The sequence below is a fragment of the Triticum dicoccoides genome, chromosome 7B (genome assembly GCF_002162155.2).
Source record: "Triticum dicoccoides isolate Atlit2015 ecotype Zavitan chromosome 7B, WEW_v2.0, whole genome shotgun sequence".
Lineage (NCBI taxonomy): Eukaryota > Viridiplantae > Streptophyta > Magnoliopsida > Poales > Poaceae > Triticum > Triticum dicoccoides.
The window spans coordinates 388,907,084-388,932,017 of NC_041393.1; the positions used below are offsets into that span (position 1 = coordinate 388,907,084).

At 47.6% G+C, this 24,934-nt stretch overlaps 1 protein-coding gene across 1 annotated transcript; it reads right to left on the minus strand.

The window, feature by feature from the left end:
* Positions 1 to 21,617: 21,617 nt before the first annotated feature.
* LOC119337214 lies at positions 21,618 to 24,588 on the minus strand. Its single transcript, XM_037609334.1, has one exon. The coding sequence runs from the start codon at positions 24,566 to 24,568 to the stop codon at positions 22,229 to 22,231; it is 2,340 nt and encodes a 779-aa protein (XP_037465231.1). The 5' UTR covers positions 24,569 to 24,588; the 3' UTR covers positions 21,618 to 22,228.
* Between the last annotated feature and the right edge of the window lie 346 nt (positions 24,589 to 24,934).

Sequence of the window (24,934 nt, forward strand, 5' to 3'; positions counted from 1 at the left end):
CTTGCAAACGTAGTATCCACATAAATTATTCCTGCCTTCCTGCCACTAGACCTTTATAAGAAATAGAGTTCAATCAAACTGATAATCAAGCATGATAAATGGTATTGATGAAACTATAATAAATGGGAGATGCGCGGAACTAGCTAGTACTACTTACTTTCGAGTGTGTAAATCGCAGCTCCCTCGGCAGTCCTGAAACTATTCCGGTGAACTCTTTCCAAACCCTGTCAGACAAAGAAAATAATTACTTGATATCAGGAAATGAACAAAGTTGCCGATATGGTGCGATAATGATCGATTGAACTTACTTCTAGAGCATTGCAGTCATGTCTGCATAGTCCTGGGGATCTTTTCGTCTCGAGTCTAAGACAGTTACTACTCTCCGGTCAAGCTTAATCTCTAGCAGAATAAAGTGGAAGCTGCGCGCGCATGCATAACTCATCAATTACATTACTATAGTTAACCTCGAGTAAGCGAAACCGAATATGCACAAGATAGTAACACTCACTTGAAGTTGTAAGGAAAGAGTATTTCCCCTTTGTTTTGAATTCAAAGCAATGATTGTAGCAAGTTGTCCTCGGTATCTGTGTCTCTGTTTTTAACCGACCATTCATTTATGGTATTTGGGTTAATGAACCCAATGTCATAGATTTGTTCTTTTTTTGCATTCGACGATCTTCAATCTGCATAATAGTGAGGATAATTATATATAAATGCAATGAAAGAGCTGAGCTATAGAGACTTAATTACAGAAGTAATACTTACAGACAATAGCAAGTCATGAGTTGTTTGTCGAGGGCATCTTGATTGTATAACTGGAATAACTCCACATATTGAACATGCAACAGATCAATTCCAACGAGGTCATGCTCCTCTTTAATTCCCAGCATCAAAGTATCCTTCCCAGACTTGCTACAGGTATCCATGTACCATTCATGCAATCTTCGCATCATCGTTGTTAGAGGAGGATGATCAGGTTTGATGAGAGGCTTCCGGTACTTGTATCTGAAGATGTCCACCTCCATTATTTCAAACTCTACATCATCGCTCAGGTAATCAGCAGGATTAGTATCGGGCACTAGCCTCGGATGATTAGCGATGATATGGCTAGACACCCTAAGCGGGGGGGCACGATTGCTTTGCTTGTTTGCCGAGCTGGGGAATTGTTTTCCCACTTCTTTATTGTGCGAATATTGCATCACTGGAAGTACTTCCCGACCGCTGCGCTTCCTTATATGTCCTTTCAATAATGCACTCATAGTCAGATTTATGGCGGAGGTGGTGGTGGTCGCTTAGGTATCCAGAGTGCGCTTCACTTTCACCGGATCTACGTTTCCTTCGGAGGTGGGGGTTTCCGTGAAAAAAAGTCCCTCACTTCGGCATCATAGATGTCCGCGTTTTTCTTGTCGGTCCTCTCATATGGTAACTTTTCTGGAGCCTTGAGACATGGACCATATTTGAATTGCTTCCCGCCTCTGCTTGTACTGCTAGCCGCTGATAACCCACAAGTGTAGGGATCGCAACAGCTTTCGAGGGTAAAGTATTCAACCCAATTTATTGATTCGACACAAGGGGAGCCAAAGAATATTCTTGAGTATTAGCAGTTGAGTTGTCAATTCAACCACACCTGGATAACTTAGTATCTGCAGCAAAGTATTTAGTAGCAAAGTGGTATGATAATAGAGGTAACAGTAGCAAAAGTAATGTTTTTGGGTTTTGTAGTGATTGTAACAATAGCAACGGAAAAGTAAATAAGCAAAGAATAATATGTGAAAAGCTCATAGGCAATGGATCGATGATGGATAATTATGCCGGATGCGATTCCTCATGTAATAGTTATAACATAGGGTGACAAAGAACTAGCTCCAGTTCATCAATGTAATGTAGGCATGTATTCCGTAAATAGTCATACGTGCTTATGAAAAAGAACTTGCATGACATCTTTTGTCCTACCCTCCCGTGGCAGCGGGGTCCTAGCGGAAACTAAGGGATATTAAGGCCTCCTTTTAATAGAGAACCGGAACAAAGCATTAGCACATAGTGAATACATGAACTCCTCAAACTACAGTCATCACCGAGAAGTATCCCGATTATTGTCACTTCGGGGTTGTCGGATCATAACACATAATAGGTGACTATAGACTTGCAAGATAGGATCAAGAACACACATATATTCATGAAAACATAATAGGTTCAGATCTGAAATCATTGCACTCGGGCCCTATGACAAGCATTAAGCATAGCAAAGTCATAGCAACATCAATCTCAGAACATAGTGGATACTAGGGATCAAACCCTAACAAAATTAACTTGATTACATGGTAAATATCATCCAACCCATCACCGTCCAGCAAGCCTACGATGGAATTACTCACGCACGGTGGTGAGAGCATCATGAAATTGGTGATGGAGGATGGTTGATGATGACGACGACGACGAATCCCCCTCTCCGGAGCCCCAAACGGACTCCAGATCAGCCCTCCCGAGAGAGATTAGGGCTTGGCGGCGACTCCATGTTGTAAAACGCGATGAAACTTTCTCTCTGATTTTTTTCTCCCCGAACTGAATATATGGAGTTGGAGTTGAGGTCAGTGGAGGTCCAGGGGGCCCACGAGACAGGGGGCGCGCCCAGGGGGAGGGGCCCGCCCCCACCCTCGTGGACAGGGTGTGGGCCCCCTGGTCTTGATTCTTTTGCAACTATTTTTTATATTCCGAGAACTTTTGCTTTCTGCACATAAAACAACATCATGGCAGTTCTGCTGAAAACAACGTCAGTCCGAATTAGTTTCATTCAAATCATACAAGTTAAAGTCCAAAACAAGGGCAAAAGTGTTTGGAAAAGTAGATATGTTGGAGACGTATCAACTCCCCCAAGCTTAAACCTTTGCTTGTCCTCAAGCATTTCAGTTGATAAACTGAAAGTGATAAAGAAAAACTTTTAGAAACACTGTTTGCTCTTGTTGTTGTAAACATGCAAAGCCATCATTCAGGTTTCAGCAAATATTATGAACTAACCATACTCACAATAACACTTAGGTCTCACAATTACTCATATCTATAGCATAATCAGCTAGTGAGCCATAATAATAAAACTCGGATGACAACACTTTCTCAAAACAATCATAACATGATATAATAAAATGGTATCTCGCTAGCCCTTTCTGAGACCGTAAAACATAAATGCAGAGCACCTTTAAAGACCAAGGACTGACTAAACATTGTAATTTATGGTAAAGGAGATCCAATCAAGTCATACCCAATATAAACCAATAGTAATGAATGCAAATGACAGTGTGCTCTCCAGTGGGTGCTTTTAATAAGAAGGGTGATGACTCAACATAAAAGTAAATAGATAGGCCCTTCGCAGAGGGAATCAAGGATTTGTAGAGGTGCCAGAGCTCGATTTTAAAATAGAGATTGAATAACATTTTGAGCGACATACTTTCACTGTAAATACAACAACTATGAGATGGCTGTATCTTCCATACTACATGCATTATAGGCAGTTCCCAAACAGAATGGTAAAGGTTTATACTCCCCCATCCACCAACAAGCATCAATCCATGGCTTGCTCGAAACAACGAGTGCCTCCAACTAACAACAGCCCTGGGGGAGTTTTGTTTAATTATTTTGATTTGCTTTGATCTTTTTGGATCATGGGACTGGGCATCCCGGTTACCGGCCCTTTCTCGTGAATGAGGAGCGGAGTCCACTCCTCTTGAGAATAACCCACCTAGCATGGAAGATATAGGCAGCCCTAGTTGTAACATGAGCTGCTCGAGCATACAAAACAGAATTTCATTTGAAGGTTTGGAGTTTGGCACATACAAATTTACTTGGAACGGCAGGTAAATACCGCATATAGGAGGGTATGGTGGACTCATATGGAACAACTTTGAGGTTTAAGGAGTTTGGATGCACAAGCAGTATTCCCGCTTAGTATAGGTGAAGGCTAGCAAAAGACTGGGAAGCAACCAACTGAGAGAGTGACAACAGCCATAAACATGCATTAAAATTAATTCACACCGAATACAAGAATGAGTAGGATATAATCCACCATAAACATAAATATCATGAAGGCTATGTTGATTTATTTCAACTACATGCGTGAACATGTGCCAAGTCGAGTCACTCAATTCATTCAAAGGAGGATACCATTCCATCATACCACATCATAATCATTCTAATAGCATGTTGGCACGCAAGGTAAACCATTATAACTCATAGCTAATCAAGCATGGCACAAGCAACTATAATCTCAAAATGTCATTGCAAATATGTTCACTTCATAATAAGCTGAATCAGAAACGATGAACTCATCATATTTACAAAAACAAGAGAGGTCGAGTTCATACCAGCTTTTCTCATCTCAATAAGTCCATCATATATCATCATTATTGCCTTTCACTTGCACGACCGAACGATGTGTATAATAATAATAGTGCACGTGCATTGGACTAAGCTGGAATCTGCAAGCATTCAACTCAAAAGAGAAGACAAGATAATATGGGCTCTGAATTAAATAAACAATCATGCATATGAGAGCCACTAAACATTTTCAATATGGTCTTCTCAACCCCCAAAGAAAAGAAAAGAAAATAAAACTATTTACACGGGAAAGCTCCCAACAAGTAAAAGAAGAACGAGAAATCTTTTTGGAAATTAAACTAACTAATTTTTTTGGTTTTTCTTAAGGTTTATCAAACACACAAGAAGAAAGCGAGAAAAAGAAATTTAAACTAGCATGGATAATACAATGAAAGAGTATGAGCACCGACGACTAGTGCGTGAACATGAATGTAAAGTCGGCGAGAAATACGTACTCCCCCAAGCTTAGGCTTTTGGCCTAAGTTGGTCTAATACCAAGGACCGCCTGGCTGATATCCGTAGTTGTAGCTGGGGTCGTACTGAGATGCAACAGCAACCGCCTCCTGAGCTGCGGCGTGTTGGCAAGCTGCCTCAGCTCTCCCCTCGTGTTCAACTGCTTCCTCCCTGGTAACAACATATCTTCCTTTTGCCTGATAATCAAAAAGGAGTGGAGCAGGAAGAGTAACATGGACGACATTGCGTCTGTTATTGATTAGTCGATAATGAAGGAATTGTTCATTCCTCCTAAGAAATTGATGGTTGACCATAGCATCATAATCTAAATAAGCAGGAGGTATCATCACATCCCCCTGTTGTGGGGCTACCAAGATAATAAGCCACACGGGTTGCATAAATTCCTCCAAATAAATCTCCAGCTCTACCATTATTCTGCAACCTACGTGCAACTATTGCCCCCAAGTAATAACCTTTATAACCTAACACAGCACTCTTGAGTACACAAAGATCAGGGACACACATATGACATGCTTCGTCTTTACCGTTAATGCATCTACCAATGAAGAGAGCAAAATAATGTAAAGTAGGAAAATGAATGCTCCCTATGGTAGCTTGTGCTATGTCCCTGGATTCTCCACAGTAATACTAGCAAGGAAATCTCTAAATTCATATTTGTGGGGATCATTGATATTACCCCACTGCGGAAGTTTGCAAGCAGTTGTAAAATCCTCTAAGTCCATGGTATAAGATGTATCATAAATATCAAATAGGACACTGGGAGAATTACACATACAGTTATATTTAAACCGCCGCACAAAGGAATCAGTCAATTGATAGTACTGGGGACACTTATCTTGTAAGAAGTCCTCCAGCTCAGCATTACGCATGTACGCGTCAAATTCCTCCTTAAAGCCTGCTTCGACCATAAAATCATCGGATGACCACTCACAAGCTCGTACATCCGCGTCCCTCGGTAATTCAACATCTTGCTCACGCATAGCAATCCTGGGTCCTTTATGGGTAGAAGATGAAGTGTGTGGGTGCTGGCATAAGTGGAGGGGGGCCACTAGGGGCCCACGAGACAGGGGGCGCGCCCAGGGGGGTGGGAGCGCCCTCCTCTCTTGTGGCCTGGTGCTTGTCCCTCCCGCAGTGTTTTCAGTGCCTAAAATCCTCAAATATTCCATAAAAAATCATACTAAATTTGCAGGGCATTTGGAGCACTTTTATTTTTGGGATATTTTTTAATGCACGGATAATTCAGAAAACAGACGTATAATACTATTTTTGCTTTATTTATTCTAAATAATAGAAAGTAAAAAGTGGGTACAGAAGGTTGTGCCTTCTAGTTTCATCCATCTCATGATCATCAAAATGAATCCACTAATAAGGTTGATCAAGTCTTGTTAACAAACTCATTCCGAATAACACGGAGCCAGAGAAATTTCGAATAACACTAAGTTACCTCAACGGGGATATGAAAATCCCAACAATAAAAATATCATACTTTTTCTTGACAGTAGGAAGAGGAAATTCAAAACCTCCAATAATGATAGTTGGAACTTTTCCAATAGAATTGATGCTATGAACTTGAGATTGTTTCCTCGGAAAGTGCACCGTATGCTCATTACCATTAACATGAAAAGTGACATTGCCTTTGTTGCAATCAATAACAGCCCCTGCAGTGTTCAAAAAGGGTCTACCAAGGATAATCAACATACTATCGTCCTCGGGAATATCAAGAATAACAAAGTCCGTTAAGATAGTGACATTTGCAACCACAATAGGCACATCCTCACAAATACCGACAGGTATAACAGTTGATTTATCGGCCATTTGCAAAGATATTTCAGTAGGTGTCAACTTATTCAATTCAAGTCTACGATATAAAGAGAGAGGCATAACACTAACACCGGCTCCAAGATCACATAAAGCAGTTCTAACATAATTTCTTTTAATGGAGCATGGTATAGTTGGGACCCCGGGATCTCCAAGTTTCTTTGGTATTCCACCCTTAAAAGTATAATTAGCAAGCATGGTGGAAATTTCAGCTTCCGGTATCTTTCTTTTGTTTGTGATAATATCCTTCATATATTTAGCATAAGGATTTACTTTGAGCATATCAGTTAAGCGCATACGTAAGAAAATAGGTCTAATCATTTCAGCAAAGCGCTCAAAATCCTCATCATCCTTTGTCTTGGATGGTTTAGGAGGAAAGGGCATGGGTTTCTGAACCCATGGTTCTCTTTCTCTACCGTGCTTCCTAGCAACAAAATCTCTCTTATCATAACGTTGATTCTTTGATTGTGGGTTATCAAGATCAACAGCAGGTTCAATCTCTACATCAATGTTTTTTCTAGGTTGAGCATCAACATGAACATTATCATTGACATTATCACTAGGTTCATGTTCATCACCTGATTGTGTTTCAGCATCAGAGATAGAAATATCATTGGGATTCTCAGGTGTGTCTACAGTAGGTTCACTAGAAGCATGCAAAGTTCTATCGTTTTTCTTTTTCTTCTTTTTAGAAGAACTAGGTGCCTCTAAATTATTTCTCTGAGAATCTTGCTCGATTCTCTTAGGGTGGCCTTCAGGATACAAAGGTTCCTGAGTTGTTCTACCAGTTCTAGTAGCCACTCTAACAGCATAGTCATTTTTATTATTTAGTTCATCAAGCAAATCATTTTGAGCTTTAAGTACTTGCTCAGCTTGAGTAGCAACCATAGAAGTATATTTGCTAATGAGTTTGAGTTCACCTTTAACTCTAGCCATATTATCGCTCATGCGTCCTATCTCGAAAGCATTATTCTTTAACTCTCTACCAACATAAGCATTAGAACTTTCTTGTCTAGCCATAAAGTCATCAAATTCATCTAAGCATGGGCTATGAAATTTAGTAGAGGGGATTTCAACTTTATCATATCTATGGAGAGAATTTACCTTTACTACCTGTGTTGGGTTATCAAGACAATGTGGTTCTTCAATAGGCGGTATATTAAGACCATGTATTTCTTCAATAGGTGGTAAATTCTTAACATCTTCAGCTTTAATACCTTCTTCTTTCATTGATTACTTTGCCTCTTGCATATCTTCAGGACTGAGAAATAAAACACCTCTCTTCTTCGGAGTGGGTTTAGGAATAGGCTCAGGAGTTGGCTCAATTGGTTCAGGAATTGCCTCAGGAATTGGCTCACGGAGAGTCCAATTATTTTCATTAGTCAACATATTATTCAATAGTAATTCAGCTTCGTCGACTGTTTTTTCCCTGAAAACACAACCAACACAACTATCCAAGTAGTCCTTGGAAGCATCGATTAGTCCATTATAAAAGATATCAAGTATTTCATTTTTCTTAAGAGGATGATCAGGCAAAGCATTAAGTAATCAGAGAAGCCTCCCCCAAGCTTGTGGGAGACTCTCTTCTTTCATTTGCACAGAATTATATATTCCCGCAAGGCAGCTTGTTTCTTATGAACAGGAAAATATTTAGCAGAGAAGTAATAAATCATATCCTGGGGACTACGCACACAACCAGGAGCAAGAGAATTATACCAAGTCTTAGCATCACCCTTTAATGAGAATGGAAATATCTTAAGGATATAATAATAGTGAGATTTATCATCATGAGTGAACAAGGTGGCTATATCATTCAACTTGGTAAGATGTGCCACAACAGTTTCAGATTCAAGGCCATAAAAAGAATTCGATTCAACTAAAGTAATAATTTTAGGATCAACAGAGAGTTCATAATCCTTATTAGTAACACAGATAGGTGAAGTAGCAAAAGCAGGGTCAGGTTTCATTCTAGCATTAAGAGACTACTGCTTACATTTAGCTAATAATTTCTTAAGATCATATCTATCATTGCAAGCAAAGATAGCTCTAGAGGCTTCTTTATTCATAACATAACCCTCAGGAACAACAGGTAATTCATAATCATTGGGAGAATTTTTCATCATCACTATCATCAATAATAGCATCTTCAATCATTTCATTCCCCCTAACTCTAGCAAGTTGTTCATCAAGAAATTCACCTAATGGCAAAGTAGTATCACGCACAGAAGTGGTTTCATCATAAGTATCATGCATAACAGAAGTGGCATCATCAATAACATGCGACATATCAGAATTCATAGCAATAGCAGGTTTAGGTGTCGCAAGTTTACTAATAACAGAAGGAGAATCTAGTGCAGAGCTAGATGGCAGTTCCTTACCTCCCCTCGTAGTTGAGGGCAAAATCTTGGTTCTGTCGTCTTTCAAGTTCTTCATAGTGATCAACAGATATAAATCCCAAGTGACTCGGAGAATAGAGCTATGCTCCCCGGCAACGGCGCCAGAAATTAGTCTTGATAACCCACAAGTGTAGGGGATCGCAACAGCTTTCGAGGGTAAAGTATTCAACCCAATTTATTGATTCGACACAAGGGGAGCCAAAGAATATTCTTGAGTATTAGCAGTTGAGTTGTCAATTCAACCACACCTGGATAACTTAGTATCTGCAGCAAAGTATTTAGTAGCAAAGTGGTATGATAATAGAGGTAACGGTAGCAAAAGTAATGTTTTTGGGTTTTGTAGTGATTGTAACAATAGCAACGGAAAAGTAAATAAGCGAAGAACAATATGTGAAAAGCTCATAGGCAATGGATCGGTGATGGATAATTATGCCGGATGCCATTCCTCATGTAATAGCTATAACATAGGGTGACACAGAACTAGCTCCAGTTCATCAATGTAATGTAGGCATGTATTCCGTAAATAATCATACGTGCTTATGGAAAAGAACTTGCATGACATCTTTTGTCCTACCCTCCCGTGGCAGCGGGGTCCTAGCGGAAACTAAGGGATATTAAGGCCTCCTTTTAATAGAGAACCGGAACAAAGCATTAGCACATAGTGAATACATGAACTCCTCAAACTACGGTCATCACCGAGAAGTATCCTGATTATTGTCACTTCGGGGTTGTCGGATCATAACACATAATAGGTGACTATATACTTGCAAGATAGGATCAATAACACACATATATTCATGAAAACATAATAGGTTCAGATCTGAAATCATTGCACTCGGGCCCTAGTAACAAGCATTAAGCATAGCAAAGTCATAGCAACATCAATCTCAGAACATAGTGGATACTAGGGATCAAACCCTAACAAAACTAACTTGATTACATGGTAAATCTCATCCAACCCATCACCGTCCAACAAGCCTACGATGGAATTACTCACGCACGGCGGTGAGCATCATGAAATTGGTGATGGAGGATGGTTGATGATGACGATGGCGACGAATCCCCCTCTCCAAAGCCCCGAATGGACTCCAGATCAGCCCTCCCGAGAGAGATTAGGGGTTGGCGGCGGCTCCGTGTCGTAAAACGCGATGAAACTTTCTCTCTGATTTTTTCTCTACGAACGTGAATATATGGAGTTGGAGTTGAGGTCGGTGGAGGTCCAGGGGGCCCACGAGACAGGGGGGCACGCCCAGGGGGAGGGGGCGCTCCCCCACCCTCGTGGACAGGGTGTGGGACCCCTGGTCTTGATTCTTTCGCTAGTATTTTTTATATTTTCCAAAAAGTGCCTGCATGGATTTTCAGGACATTCCGAGTACTTTTGCTTTCTACACATAAAACAACATCATGGCAGTTCTGCTGAAATTAGTGTCAGTCCGGGTTAGTTTCATTCAAATCATACAAGTTAGAGTCCAAAACAAGGGCAAAAGTGTTTGAAAAAGTAGATACGTTGGAGATGTATCAGCCACCGGAGCGGCGGCGTCTCTCTTCCGTTGTTGCTGGCACGGCGGAGTCCGTTGACATGTCGAAGGAGGCAGAGTGCTCCGACGCGCCAAAGAAGGCGGAGGAGGAGCCGGAGTGCCCTCATGCGCCGAGGAGGCGGAGTGCCTTGATCACTCGCCGGAGGAGGAGGCGGAGTGCCCTGACTCGCCGTAGGAGGAGGAGGCATCCAGTTTGGAAGCTTGATGTACTCCTTCCTCCATAGACAGGTATTCCTTAAAGTAGCTCCCAGATGATTCTCCCCTTCACCTGTAGGGAAGTCAAGCACCAGCTCCTCAAATCCCTCCATTGTTTCATCCACCGTCACAATAGCATAGCCATGTGGAATCGGATGTCAATGAAAAGTACCCTCAGCTAGAGGAGGTATAGCAGAGCCGACTGCTGCCTTCAAAGTCAGGTTCATGTATTTCATCATTAGCTCGCAATTTTCAGCCTCTGTGATACTATCCATGGGGTAGCGAGGAGCCGTGAAATCAGGCTGAACGAGCTCCATGGAAGCCACGCTGCTTCTCCACTGAGATGGTGGGGTAGCTTCTGGGGCAGCGTCGAAGCAAGGATCTTCGTGCTGCTGAGATGGTTGGCTGGTAGCTTGCTAGTTCTCAAGTTCCTCTAGCGCTGCTATTCTTACATTGAGCTTCTCCATTTCGCTCGCTTCCACTTTCCTCTTCCTCTCTCGGATTCTATAACCACCGTTGCCGGGAAATCCATGCACCCACGGAACGGAGCCTGGTGTGCCTCGTGTTCGTCCAGGGTGCTCAGGATTCCCGAGGGCCTCTGTCAGCTCATCCTTCTCTCTGTCGGGAATGAACGTCCCTTCCTACGTTGCCCTCATATATTTCTGAAGCTTGTTGATGGGTATTGCAAGTTGCTCGTCCGTCCAACGTCACTCCCCTGTTTTTGGGTCCAAAGTTCCCCAACCCCGAAGAACCAAGTCCTTGAACAATCTAGCCAGTTCAATGTCGCTGGTTGGACCCCTTTAGAAAGCAGGTCTTGCTGATCTTTGTCCCAAAACGGATGGGCTTTGTAGTAGCCACCTGACGCCGTGTGATGGTGATACTTCTTATTTGCAGCATTTTTCTTGTTTGTCAGTGACCTTTTTAGACCCTTCTCTGATTTCTTGTAGGCCATAAATGTAGGCCAGTGATCTCTTATCTTCTCATATCGACCGATGAATTCTGGAGTCTTCTCTTTGTCGACAAAATTTGTGTTCAACTCTTTCTTCCAGCTCGTAAATAGATCTGCCATCTTCTTAAGAGAAAACGCCTTGACCTGTGGCTCTATAATTGGGTTATTCGGATCCTCCTCTGGCCGGAGGCTAAAATTTGTTATCAGCGAGGTCCAAAGATCACCTTTCAGTCTATCCTGAACATAAGAAACTTGAGGGTCGTCCTTACTCTTATTCCATTGCTGGATACTGATCGAGGCGCTGTCCCTAACAATAGCTCCACACTGAGATACAAATGCGTCCTTGGTCTGCTTGGGAGCAATCGGTTGGCCATTGTCCGTGATTTCTGTGATCGTGAACCTTTCATCCTGGAGCAACCTTTTCTTTGGGCCTCGTCTCCTTACGGAAGTTTGGCTCAATCCGGAGGGCTATAAAAGAAGAAAGAAGCATTAATATATGTACATACCAAAACAATTAATGCATCAAGTTAGCACAAGCTTAATTAATATATATACCTCGCCGGACTTTGCAACAGCTCCCTCCTCCGTTCGGTCACCGGTGCCGTCATCATGATCTCCTTCTTCCTCCGCCATTTGGTCACCGGAGCCGTCATGATATCCTTCCTCCTCCATTCTTGGATCACCGGAGCCGCCATCCTCTCCTTCCTGACCATCAGTGTCATTGAGAAACGACAAGGGATCAGCTTCGACGAGGATTATATCCCCCAACAACTGTTCTTGTTCCAAGTCTCTTTCCATAGTTTTTGCAAATATTACAACATGGCAATATACAAACATGAGGAAAACACAGACCTAGCTAATATCACAACAATGAATCATATGCATATATGAGCAATGGATTAGTTGCAGACCGCCTCTCTCATGCATGTCCGACGTCCCCCCTCACGTCGAAGTTATTGGGCCGGGGTTATACTTTCAGGGTTTGGGTGGACTCGAGAGTTGGTCGGGCGAGCGGATCGGGAGTAAATTTTGAATGTCCGAGTCTTTTAACTCATTTTGAATATAGTGGCATCCTTTAGCTCAAGCACCATAGTAGACATTTTCTCCTCGCACTAGCGCCGAGTAGCCTGTTCGGCCTTTAATTCAGCAGCTGCCTTTTCGGCAGCCGCATTACTCATCCTGGCTTGCTCCTTGGCCCGGGCAAGCTCAGCCCGAAGGGTCTCAACTGCCGCGGCACTATCTGCATTTATGCATATCTCAGTATACAATTCTCAGCGGCATGCTCATATCATAGTACTTGCATATACTGAATGCCCCGACATACCTTGCACCTCGTCGAGCCGCCTGTTAATAAGCATGATGCCATCATCCGCCACATCAACTTTCTGCTTTAGATCTACAATCTCTGTAGCTTGGGAAGTTGCCATGGATGTAACAGCTTCTGTTGCAATTAGTCAGATTATTTCCTGGGCATACCTTTCTTGATCCTTTGATCGCCTCCCTTTGGACGCAAACCAGAGTCTCAGGGGCTACTATCTATACACAGGCGCATTTTGCGTTTATAGCACAATTGAAAATATTACATTACGTACCTCGAAGCCTGTTAGCAGGCCCGTAAAGGCTTCATTCAATTCGCTTTTCATGGACAGAACCCTCTCAACTACCGTAACCATCAAGGTACGATGTTCCTCTGAGATGGGTGCGTGTCACAATGTGTCCGTCAATGTATCCGGCACCTCCGGATCCCTGGAAGCAGCTGAAGGGGTACGGGCTCCCTTCAAAGGAATATCTTTGCTCAACCTTAGAGTCATCTCTGGCTGTAAATTGGATAGTCCGGGGCCTTTTGTTGGTACCCGTAGGAGCCGCACACCCCAGACCCTGGACGGCCGAAGTATCACCTTTGGGCCTAGTCTTCATTGTCCCTCGCACCGCTTGTTGATCGGGAGAGATCCTCCAAGAGGACACCTCGGGGTCGTCTGCCCTATTGGATGGGGAGATCGGTGGAGGCGTATCGCTCTCCATCATCTCTGGAAGAAGATCCCCTGAGGAGGAGGACTGTTGAGGAAGGCTGCGTGCCGGACTGCAAACATATATTTTAAATATTACCCTTACAACCTGGAAAGGATGGGATATGTTTAAAACACCCTTGTTCACTTACGATTCGGCTAAGGGCCTGTCCTTACGGAGGGACTGCATGACAACGTTGCCTCCCGATCTAGAACCCCCTGACAGGGATATCTTCCCTCGCTTAGAAGCCTTTATCTTCAAGTCTTCGGAGGCGGTCCTCTTCTTCCCATGGGGGGAAGGGATGTCAGTTTCTTTTTCCCTTTCATCTTCGGGAGAGGGAGTTCTAATCTCCCTGGACGAGGTGTCTGGTGTACCTCTAGAATGGGCCCCCCTGGGCCTTCTTGCTCTCCTCCTTGTCTTCCTCCGGTGGCACTTGATATGGTGCCGGAGCCAGCATCCTTGTTAACACCGGATCAGTTGAGTCTTCGGGAAGAGGGGCCAAACACCTAATTCTCTCTGCCTTCTTTATCCAGCCCTGGCCGAGTATGGTTTTCTCAGTATATTGCTATGAGAAATTTAACTAAGCTGTGTTTGGGAGTCGGGTGCTTACCGAGGTATCCGGATGGTTGCAGTCAAGGCCGATGTACTCTGTAGTATCCAGCCACTGTTTTCGTGTCTCGAAGAATAATTTCCACATTCCTCTAAGCGTCGTGCCGGAGAAGTGCTGAAGGGTTCGTGGTCCTTCCGGATTGAACTCCCACATGCGGAGAGGCCGTCGCTGGCACGGTAGGACCCGACAGACTAACATTACTTGGATTACATTAATGAGACCGGTGTCCTTTTCAATGAGGCTTCGGATGCGGCTTTGCAGCATCTGCACTTCATCAATGGATCCCCAGTCCAGCCCCTTATTAATCCATGATGCAAGCTGTAACGGAGGGCCTGATCGGAACGTAGGTGTAGCTGCCCACTTGGTACCATGGGGTTCAGTGATGTAAAACCACTCCCGCTGCCATAGGTCGGAAGTTTATGTGAAGGAGCCTTCGGCCAAGGAGTTTTGGTGAGTTTGCTCACTGTAGCACCACCACACTCCGCTTCTTTCCCTTCGACTACCTTCGGCTTCACATTAAAGGTCTTGAGCCACAAGCCTAAGTGTGGGGGAATACGGAGGAAGGCCTCGCGTGTGATGATGAACACCGAGACGTGAAGAAAAGAGTCCGGAGCTAGATCATGAAAATCTAGGCCGTAATAGAACATGAGCCCTCAAACGAAGGGATGAAGAGCGAACCCTAGCCCTCGGAGGAAGTGGGAGATGAATACGACCCTCTCGCCGGATCTGGGAGTAGGAATAATCTACCCTTGAGCAGGAAGCCTGTGGGGGATTTCCACGGTCAGGTATCTTGCCTTCTGGAGCTTCACGATGTCCTCCTCGGTGACAGAGGAAGCCACCCACCGGCCTTGAGGGCTGGGTCCGGACATGACCGGGAAGCGCGAAGTGATTAAATTGAACCTTGGGTGCTGGAACTCGAGGTGGGAGAGGTTGATGAAAGGATTGGCGTAAGGAGAGAAGACGGGTCCTAGCCCCTTTATAAAGGTGATGAATATCAAACGCCCCCTCCTAGGCCTTAAAACCTGCCTATTCCCAAGGAATCATGCCAACGGAACGGTTGGGTTACCCACGCCCGTATCGATGAGAATCCCGCAATAAGGGGACACGATCTCTGCTTTGACAAGACGTGCCAATGAAACTGAGCGGTAGGCTAAAAAACGGTTTGAAATAAAGGCCGGGCGGCAACGTGATGTCATGCTATGAAAAGTTGTCAGCAGATTGGACTCGTGAAATATTATGCTCTCTATGCTTGTGTGTGGAATTTGTTTTGCAGAGCCGGACACGATTCTTGTGTTCAAAGACAATTTTGGAGTATTCGGAGAAGGAACCCGCCTTGCAATGCCGAAGACAATCTGCACGCCGAACACCTCATCATTGAAGCCTGGTTCAGGGGATACTGAGGGAGTCCTGGATTAAGGGGTCCTCGGGCGTCCGGGCTATTGACATGGGCCGGACTGATGGGCTGTGAAGATACAAGACCGAAGACTCTCTCCCGTGTCCGGATGGGACTCTCCTTGGCGTGGAAGGCAAGCTTGGGGACCGGATATGAAGATTCCTTTCTCTGTAACCGACTTTGTATAACCCTAGTCCCCTCCGTGTCTATATAAACCGGAGGGTTTAGTCCGTAGGGCAGAATAATAATCATACATGCTAGACTTCTAGGGTTTTAGCCATTACGATCTTGTGGTAAATCAACTCTTGTAATACTCATATTCATCAAGATCAATCAAGCAGGAAGTAGGGTATTACCTCCATAGAGAGGGCCCGAACCTGGGTAAACATCGTGTCCCCCGCCTCCTGTTACCATCGACCTTAGACGCACAGTTCGGGACCCCCTACCCGAGATCCGCCGGTTTTGACACCGACAGTAAGCCATATCTTTTGTAGTGCGTCTTTAGCCATTGAGCATTCCCTGAGGACGCAACTATGGCACATGTCAGGCGCCTTCTCGGACCTTCCTCACAGCGTGGGACGCATGTCAGCACTTCAGGGCGCGCACCCCGGCTAATGACCAACGGAGGTCCTTTTGGCTGAAATTCCAAGACCCGACGCGTCTCGAAGTCTTCGGCGACAAGCTAAAGCAGTTGATGGAGCTTCAACGGGCTGACAAGCCTGCCATGGAGGATCTTTGCAAGGCCTTGTGATCGACGATCCTCTACCCACGAGCTGCTTCGGGTTGGTGCGTCGCCTCCAAGAAGCAAGTGCATAGGTCGACTTGTAGAAGAAGTCGTCGTGCATCGAGGGTGCGCGGTAGGCTTTTGCAGCCGTGCAAGCATACTACCCGAAGATGGACATGGAGCAGATTGCCAGTCAGTGCCCAAAGAGGCACGACAAGGAGGTGAAGCCCGGGAAGTACTTCGAGAAGGTGTTGCCAGCTGCTCGGATAGACGAGAAGGATTGCAAGCATGAGTCTATTCTAGAAAATCTCAATTAGACTTACACTATGTTTCATCGGTATGCCAAGATGTAGATATAAAAGACAAATCCTTTTGAAATTGCCTGTGACCCACATGTCATGGACCCCTGAAGACATCGGTACAGTTTGCCACTAGATTACGTGATCGGACGATGGGAAGGCGCCACACAGACAGCGGTGCACTGCACGGGAGGATCGGATGACGCAAAGGGCGTCTGAGCGATGCACTACAAGACGAGTACTCCAGCATCTTTTAAAGGAGTAATCTAATGGAGCCTCAAAGTAAGTGGGTGTGAAACTATAGTCCCACGTTTTCCTAACAGTTTGACCTTTTTTTTGGCTAAACCAATTAGTACATACAATTCAATAAATAGTATTGCTAACCAGCCATATTTAGGTATATAAGTATAAGCAAGCAATACAAAAGATTTGTTAATCCAGTGTCGACATATGGCATGTACATTGCTTTCCAGTATAGCAATATGAAGGAGATATTTGATATGTCACCATCCATCTACCCTATCTGCTCATCCATGCTATCCCATCAAGATTGTTCCTTTCCTCTCTTTTTCCAGCGATGGAGAAAGAAGTTGATGACATGACCGGTTAACCTTCCCATATCGGCTAATATAGCCAAGAAGAAGAAAAAGAAACTAGAAAATTAGGTAGCCTTACGCGGACAGCGACACACCAATCCATATCCCTCCTCTCCGAGAGAATCATGCATATATATGAAACTAATTTGTGTGCAGTACACCAACCCAGCGGAATTTTTGCGACATCGACGGCCAACGGCAACAAGTGCGCTTGCAACTAATCATCCATCAGAACCCGGCCAAGGCCAAGCACAACAGTTGTTTCCACTTCTTAAATCTCCATGCATGGATACAGTACTACTACTATGTATGCCCCGATCTGGGGATCTACTTGATGAATGTAGTGCCATTTTTGCATGAAGGATCATGTTCACAGATCGATGTATGACCCTAGGTAGCTAGAAAAGGCATATTGCTCTGTTTGAGAGAGCTCCAGACCACGACGATGCGTCTCCACTCCACTTGTAGCTATAGATGAGCGGTATCTATCTACCTATCACGACAACGCATCACATTCATATCATCTCATGCCTCATGTCCGAGTGCAGTCAATAATGGGAGCCAATAATCTGGCGCTACGAGTCGTTTTTTTCTTTTCAAAACGGAGGCATAAGATTTGCCTCATCAATTAAATAAAAAGAGAATAGAGTTTAGAGTTTTACAACACCCATAAATACGGCATGACAATTACTCGCTCATAAAAATATCTCCTAATTTCTTTGCACCCGCGGTCACCCAAAGCTTGGCCTCATCGATAATGGCAGTGAAAAGAATGGTCGTTGGCGCACTCTTATGACGAAACACCCGTGCATTTCTTTCATTCCAAATGGTCCAGGAGACAAGCATGGTGAGAGAGGCCAAAGCTTGCCGGTTGGGATTGCGATTGTCGGTTCTCTTGTCCCACCATTCGTAGACGGATTCATCCGTGTGCCACTCGGATGTATCTATGTGCGCGAGACCAAGCCTCTCAATGAGAGACTTCCATATCTAAATTGTAAAGCGGCACTTGAAGAAAATGTGGGCACCCGTTTCTTGCTCCCTATTGCAAAGTTTGCAGAGGCCACAATTTGGCCAACCTCGTCGCTGTAAACGATCGGCGGTCCAAATCCTATCTTGTATTGCCAACCACGCAAAGAATTTAACCTTTGGAGGTGCCCATGCCTTCCAAACCATACGGTCCAAGGGGTAAAGAGTCAAGCCTAGGAATTGAGCCTTGTACGCAGTGACCGCCGTGTATACCCCGTCGTTCGCGTGCTTCCAGATGATGGTATCTTCGGTTTGCTCATGAAGGTGGACATCATTCAGGAGCATCCAAAGAGTGAAAAATTCCCGAATGTGGGCTGCGGTTACAACCGCGACTTGGTTGATCTTGAGTATCCAAGCATTCCCCTTGAGGGCCTCACGGACCTTCCAACTCTTTCTTTTCGAGGCCTCGAAGATAAGCGGTGCAATATCCTTAGGTTTGCGACCAAGGAGCCATGGGGAGTCCCAAAAAGGCGTTTTGGCACCATCTCCCTCCGTGATAGTTGTAGAAGCATAGAAAAACTCGAAGTCCTCGACGGTGCAGGGGTTTCCCAGGCCAACCCATAATTTGCGGGGCTCGCTCCATTCATACCACAACCATCGAAGCCGCAACGCACGTGCGAATTTGTCGGTGTTGAGCACCCCCAGGCCACCGTATTCTTTTGGTCTACAAACCACCTTCCAGTTGACCTTGCATTTGGCTCCCGTTGTCTTGTCCGCACCGGACCAAAGGAAAGCCCTCTCGATTTTGTTAAGGCTATCGAGGCAACCCTGAGGCACGACGAGGGGCGTGATGGAGAACACCGCTTGGGAGGAGATGACCGACCTAACAAGAGTCGTACGACCGATGGTAGTGATGTTTTGGCCTTCCCAGGAAACCAATTTTCCAGCCGCCTTATCCTCAAGGTATTGGAAATCCATCTTCTTAAGTTGCCAAACTGAAAGTGGGAGGCCAAGGTATTTGATGGGAAAAGTGGCCCGTGTTGCCGGCATGCTCTGAAGGATTTGCTCAAGGTCAAGGTGGTTGCAACAAATAGGCACAACCGAGATTTTTTGGAAGTTGGAGCAAAGCCCCGTCACGTCCCCAAAGCCTCTCAGGATAGAGGCGAGATTGTCGATGTCCCGTTTGATGGGAGCCACAAAGACCGCCGCATCATCCGCATAGAGGGAGGAACGCACCATGGACCCACGACCACGGATCTTGTGGAGGAGCCCTTTCCTCGTCGCCAAGTCAAGGATCTTATGCAAGGGGTCAATCGCAAGGATGAAGAGGAGGGGGAAAATGGGGTCTCCCTGACGGAATCCGCGACCATGCTTGATCGGTGGACCAGGCAACCCATTTAACATAATCCGGGATGATGAAGATGATAACAGCGCGGCAATCCAAGCCCGAAATTTTGGGGGGAATCCCAACCGTTGGAGAAGCTTGAGGCAGTATCCCCACTTGACTGAGTCAAATGCCTTCTTTATATCAAGCTTGAAGAGGAGAGCGGGTGTTTTGCATTTGTGTAGACGTCGGGCGAAATTCTGAACATACATGAAGTTGTCGTGGATACTTCGCCTTTTGATGAATGCACTCTGGGCGTTGGAAACAAGGTCGTCCATGTGGGGGGCAAGTCGAAGTGAGAGAATCTTGGCAATGATTTTAGCGACGGCGTGGATGAGACTAATGGGTCTATAATAAGAGATGTCTTCCGCGCCATCCTTTTTCGGCAGTAGAACCACATTGGCAGAATTTAGCCATTGAAGGTTGGAGGTGTGCAATGAATCGAAGCATTGGATGACCCTCATGATCGAATGCTTGATGATTCCCCAACACTTCTTGAAGAACATCCCTGTGAAACCATCCGGACCCGGCGCCTTATCGTTTGGCATCTCCTTTATAGCCTCCCAAACCTCCTCCTCGGTGATGGCAGAGTCGAGGTCTTGCAAAGCATGGCTCTTGATGCCCAGCTCCTCCCAGTTGAAGTCGTTGTTTCTCGTGCTTGCCCGACCCATGACCTTGGAGAAGTGGTTGTGGATGATCTTCTCCTTTTCCTTGTGCTCGGTCACCCAACCCTGTGCATGCTTTAACCGACGAATGTGGTTTTTTCGCCTACGGGCATTGATGCGACGGTGGAAGAATTTGGTGTTGGCATCACCCTCCCTCAGATTTGTCAACCTAGCACACTGGTGTTTTCGAGCCCGATCAAGGACCGCCAAGCTAACCACTCTTCGCTTAAGTCTAGCACGAAGGTCTCATTCCGCCGGGGAAAGGGTCCTACTCTCCTGTGCAATATCCAAATGGAGGATCACAAGGTGAGCCGCATGAAGCTGGATCTTGGCCTTGGAGAAAAAATTCTTGCTCCACTCAGTAAGCCGTACTGCAGTTTTCTTTAGCCTGTGATGGAGTATTTGGAAAGGCTCTGTATGGTTGACTCGCTCATCCCACGCCTTCTGAACCACGTCGCCGAAACCGGGCAAAGATACCCAGAAATTTTCGAATTTGAAATAACGTGGCCGTCTAGGCCCCTTATCGTCGGCGAGCAGAAGGGGGCAATGATCCGAGAGGGAAGATGATAAAGCATGTAACACGTGTGTGTTGAAAGCCATGTCCCACTCCGCATTGCAAAAAAAGGAGTTGAGCTTGCAAAGGGTGGGGTTTTCCCTCTCGTTGCTCCAAGTGAAGCGCCTGTTTTGGAGATGAATCTCTTTGAGCTCGCAAGATTGTAGTGCAGCACGGAAGCAATTGATCCTACTCCGGTTTACCCTTCTCTTGTTTTTATCTCTTGCGCGGTATATTTGATTAAAATCCCCAAGGGCCAACCAAGCATCACCCGGTAAAGGTTTGTGGGAGACAAGCTCGGCAAAGAAGGAATCTTTGCTGGCGTGATTAGTGGGTCCATAGACAGATGTTAACTTGAAGCACACATTGGTCGACCGGATGTGAACCTTGGCGGAGAGGCAAAAGGTCGAAGTAGAAATGTCGGACACCTCAACAGCATTGTCGTCCCATAGCAAGAGGATGCCACTCCTCGTACCTGTAGCCGGGCGCTGCGCAAAACTTCTCAGCCGGTTACCACCAAGGAAGGCTGCCACATATTTATCAACGTTCTCAAGCTTTGTCTCTTGCAAACACACAATTTGACAAGAGGAGTCAGCAATCGTAGAACTGACTGTAGCTCTCCTGGTCGGGCAGTTCAGCCCACGCACGTTCCAGCTTAGGATATTTATTGGTTGTGATGTCATTGAGCACAAGGGTAAACACTTTGGCCAGTCCAGAGTTGACGATGCCAAACAGCTAGCAGCAACAACACGATTAAAAGGAAGGGAGATACAAGCCCCACTGGGACACACCCATACTGGAAGTGGTACAACACAAAGCCAAGCCAGGCGCCACTAAACAGACCAAAGTAAAACCTCCTACAGCCAGCAGGCTAACACACACAACAGGGAAGTGGATAGCTAACATGACAACTAAAATTGCACAAAGACGACGAACTAGGCAAACAAGCCGCTTCCTACTGTGTTCCTATGCTCTGTAGGGCCACACCTTCCTCTTGGATCATCTCCAGTGTTCCTTCGCCGCCGTGCTCGATCAGCGCATCCTCCACGCCATTGACAGCAGCATCATCAAGGTGGAAGAAATCTCTCATGGCAATGATCACTTCCGGGGCCAGCTGCTCCTTGAACTTGGCTGTAAAATCAGCAAGCGTGGCCTCTGTTACGTCCTCTCCATCCCTGGTAATTCCCAGTGACCGACTGACCAGCTTTTCCGCCGCCTTGGCTGCCGGAACCGCCACACGGGGACCCCCACGCTTCACTTTCTGCAGAGAGAGGCCCCCCTTGCTGGAAATCCTTACTCCAGCAATAGTCTTCCGAGGAACCGTAGGAGGCCTAGGAGGGAGGGAGTCGGGCATAGCAAGAATGCCCCCCTGACGCTGCACAAAGATAGGCTCCATGGCATCACCAGAGCTGGTTGCAGCATGGCCTCGAGCAGGAGAAGGCGTGCGCTGCAGGGCGCCAGAGCTAGTGAGGGGCGGCGTGGGGATGACTGAAACCCCGACGGCCTAGAGGGTGACCGCAGAGGCAGCACGAGCGAAGCGGGCGCGCAGAGCTCCAACATAGCCTGGCTGGGCGCAGGGCTCGCAAGACGGGAAGCCGCGGCCTCAGCGTGTTTGGAGACTGGGCTTGGCGGCAGAACGGTTGTCGGAGAGAGCGGAGGGGACACCGGGAGGGTCCTTTCATCTTGCGAGCGGCGCCTGGAGGAGCGTGGCGATGTCGGACGCGTCGGGCTGCACCCACGGACGACCACCAGCTCGAGGGCGCGAGCAGGCGCATCACTGGCCGAGCCCGAGCCCCTAAGAACCAGAGCAGCAGCAGGTCCCTCCATAGGTGCGGGCGAAGCAGCCAGGCTGTTGCCATCGTGCCGGCGGCCACCGGAGCGGTCCCTTGAACGGTTCTGGACCTCCCCTTGATGCCGGTCCCGAGCGTTTCGGGAGAGCGAGCGCCGGACCCTGGCACCCCAGCCTTCCCGTGCGCGACCATCGTCACGGCCACGCCTGCCGTCACGGTCGCCCTCGTCTTCACGCCTGCCACCGCGGTGTTCTGCACATCCCTGGGTAGGCCCGCGCTCCCTTGGCGTGTACGTGCCGTCCACCTTCTTCCTGTACCAAGTGAACTCGTGGACGTCCGGTGGCGGCGGGTTGTCGTCGTCGTCCCCGGCCTTGGAGTGGTCCTCGTGGAGGTCGAGGTGGATGAGCACGCGGTGACGGAGACCTCGGCGTCCGCTGCGGCGGTGACCACGGGCCGGGAGAGTGAGCCATTTGACCTTGGGGATGGCACTGGGGTTGGACGTCCAAGCCCAAAGCGCCATGTCCCTTGTGTCCTCTTTGCGGAGCGATCGAGGCTCGATGTAGTCGAGGGAGCAACCTCGGCCGATGAGGAAGGTGGCCATGTAGTGGTTCCAGCCGTGCAGCGGGACGCCTTCCAAGCAGAGACGGACATGATGGAGTTGGTCTTCGTTGTCTGCATGAGCCTTGAGCCTCCACTCACGCACGAAGATGCGGTGGCCATTGCCACGAAGATCACCACGAGACACGGCGTCGGCGCAGTGGTGTTGATGCATGAAGCGCACCAAAAATTGCTCGGGGTAGTGCTTGACAACTTCGACGTCGGCCGGTCTCGTGCCCAGGGCCGTCGCGAGCTCGGCAGCCACCTGGTGGCAGGGGATGTCCTGCCTGGCCCCCTCCAGCCAGGCCATAGCACAGTTGGAGGCGAGGATGGCTGCCTCCGCCTGCATCTCAGGTGTCGCCGGAACGACGACGAAGTCCTCCTCTGGCCTTAGCGGGGTGTCGCCCATGCGCTGCATCACGGCAGCCGTTGCGTTGGACTGCAGCAGGGGGCGCTGAGCAGAGGTCTCCCAGCCCCGGCCCAGACGGGGCGGAGCCACACGGTTTGCAAGAGAAGCAGAGGGGCGAGGCAGCGGTGGTGGGGGCACATGGAGACTGTCGAGAGAGCTCAGAGGCTTCCAGTTGTTCTTGCAGCCGCGCGATTTGTGCCCATTTTGTAGACAACGGGAGCAGCGGATCGGGTCACGGCAACTCTCAGCCCTGTGCCCGCGGTGGAGGCACCGACAGCAGCGCCCCTGAAGCCAGCGAGGGATGGGCACCGGCTTGAATGCAGGAGCGGCCAAAGCCGGGCGGCGCGGGCCATTACGCGATGTGACGATGTGCCAGCCGCCGGTCACCTCCGCCTCGCGCCCCGCGCCCGTCATTGAAGGAACGCCAGAAGCAGAGAGGAAGGAGGAAGCGAGCTGCCCCGCAACTCCACAGTTAATGCCAGCGCCCGCCCGCACTTCAATGCGCGGGGATGAGGCGGCGGCGGCGCCATGCCCTGACCCAGCTAGGGCCAGACCCGGAGCCGACGCGCCTGGCTGCGAGTCGGGCACGAACTCCTCGGAGGCGGCGGCTCCAGATCCGCCATGCCCTGCCAGTGTTGAATCTGGATCCGGCGGTGCAAAGTGTCGGGGGCTTCCTTGCAGCGTGGGACGGGCAAAGGCAGAGGCGCCACCGGGGCCGCCGACAGGGGGAGGTGGGAGGGGCATGAACCACGACGCGAAGGTGAGGTCGGAGCAGGGCGCGGCCACCGCCGGCGGCGCGAGCGCAGGCGCAGCAGGGAGGAGCGAGGGCGCTCGCATCTTCACAGCTCCTAGCCACTACAAATGATATGAGTTAAGTATGGCTTGTTGGTCTACGAGTCGTTTTGGATCGACAGAAGACAGGGTCGGGTGGCCCGGGACGTCGACCCGCTGGCGATCTCTGGGCCGCTGACCGCTCATCGGACGGTGGACGGCGCGGACACGTGGGCGGCGGCACGTGGGCGGGCACGTGAAGAGGCCCCTGCCCGGCGATGTGAACGTCGCTCAGGCGGCGGCCATGGAATCACCGGCGGTCAGTTTCGGTTGGTCGCCGTCGACACGTACGCCGCTTGTTCTTGGTATATATGTTCGTGGTGGATAAGGCTTGAAAGCATGCATCCACTGTGCATGCATGTCTCAGTTAAA

What these genes read in the sequence shown, in the direction of transcription:
- LOC119337214 (XM_037609334.1), bottom strand. Translation starts at nt 24,568, where the DNA reads ATGCGAGCGCCCTCGCTCCTCCCTGCTGCGCCTGCGCTCGCGCCGCCG.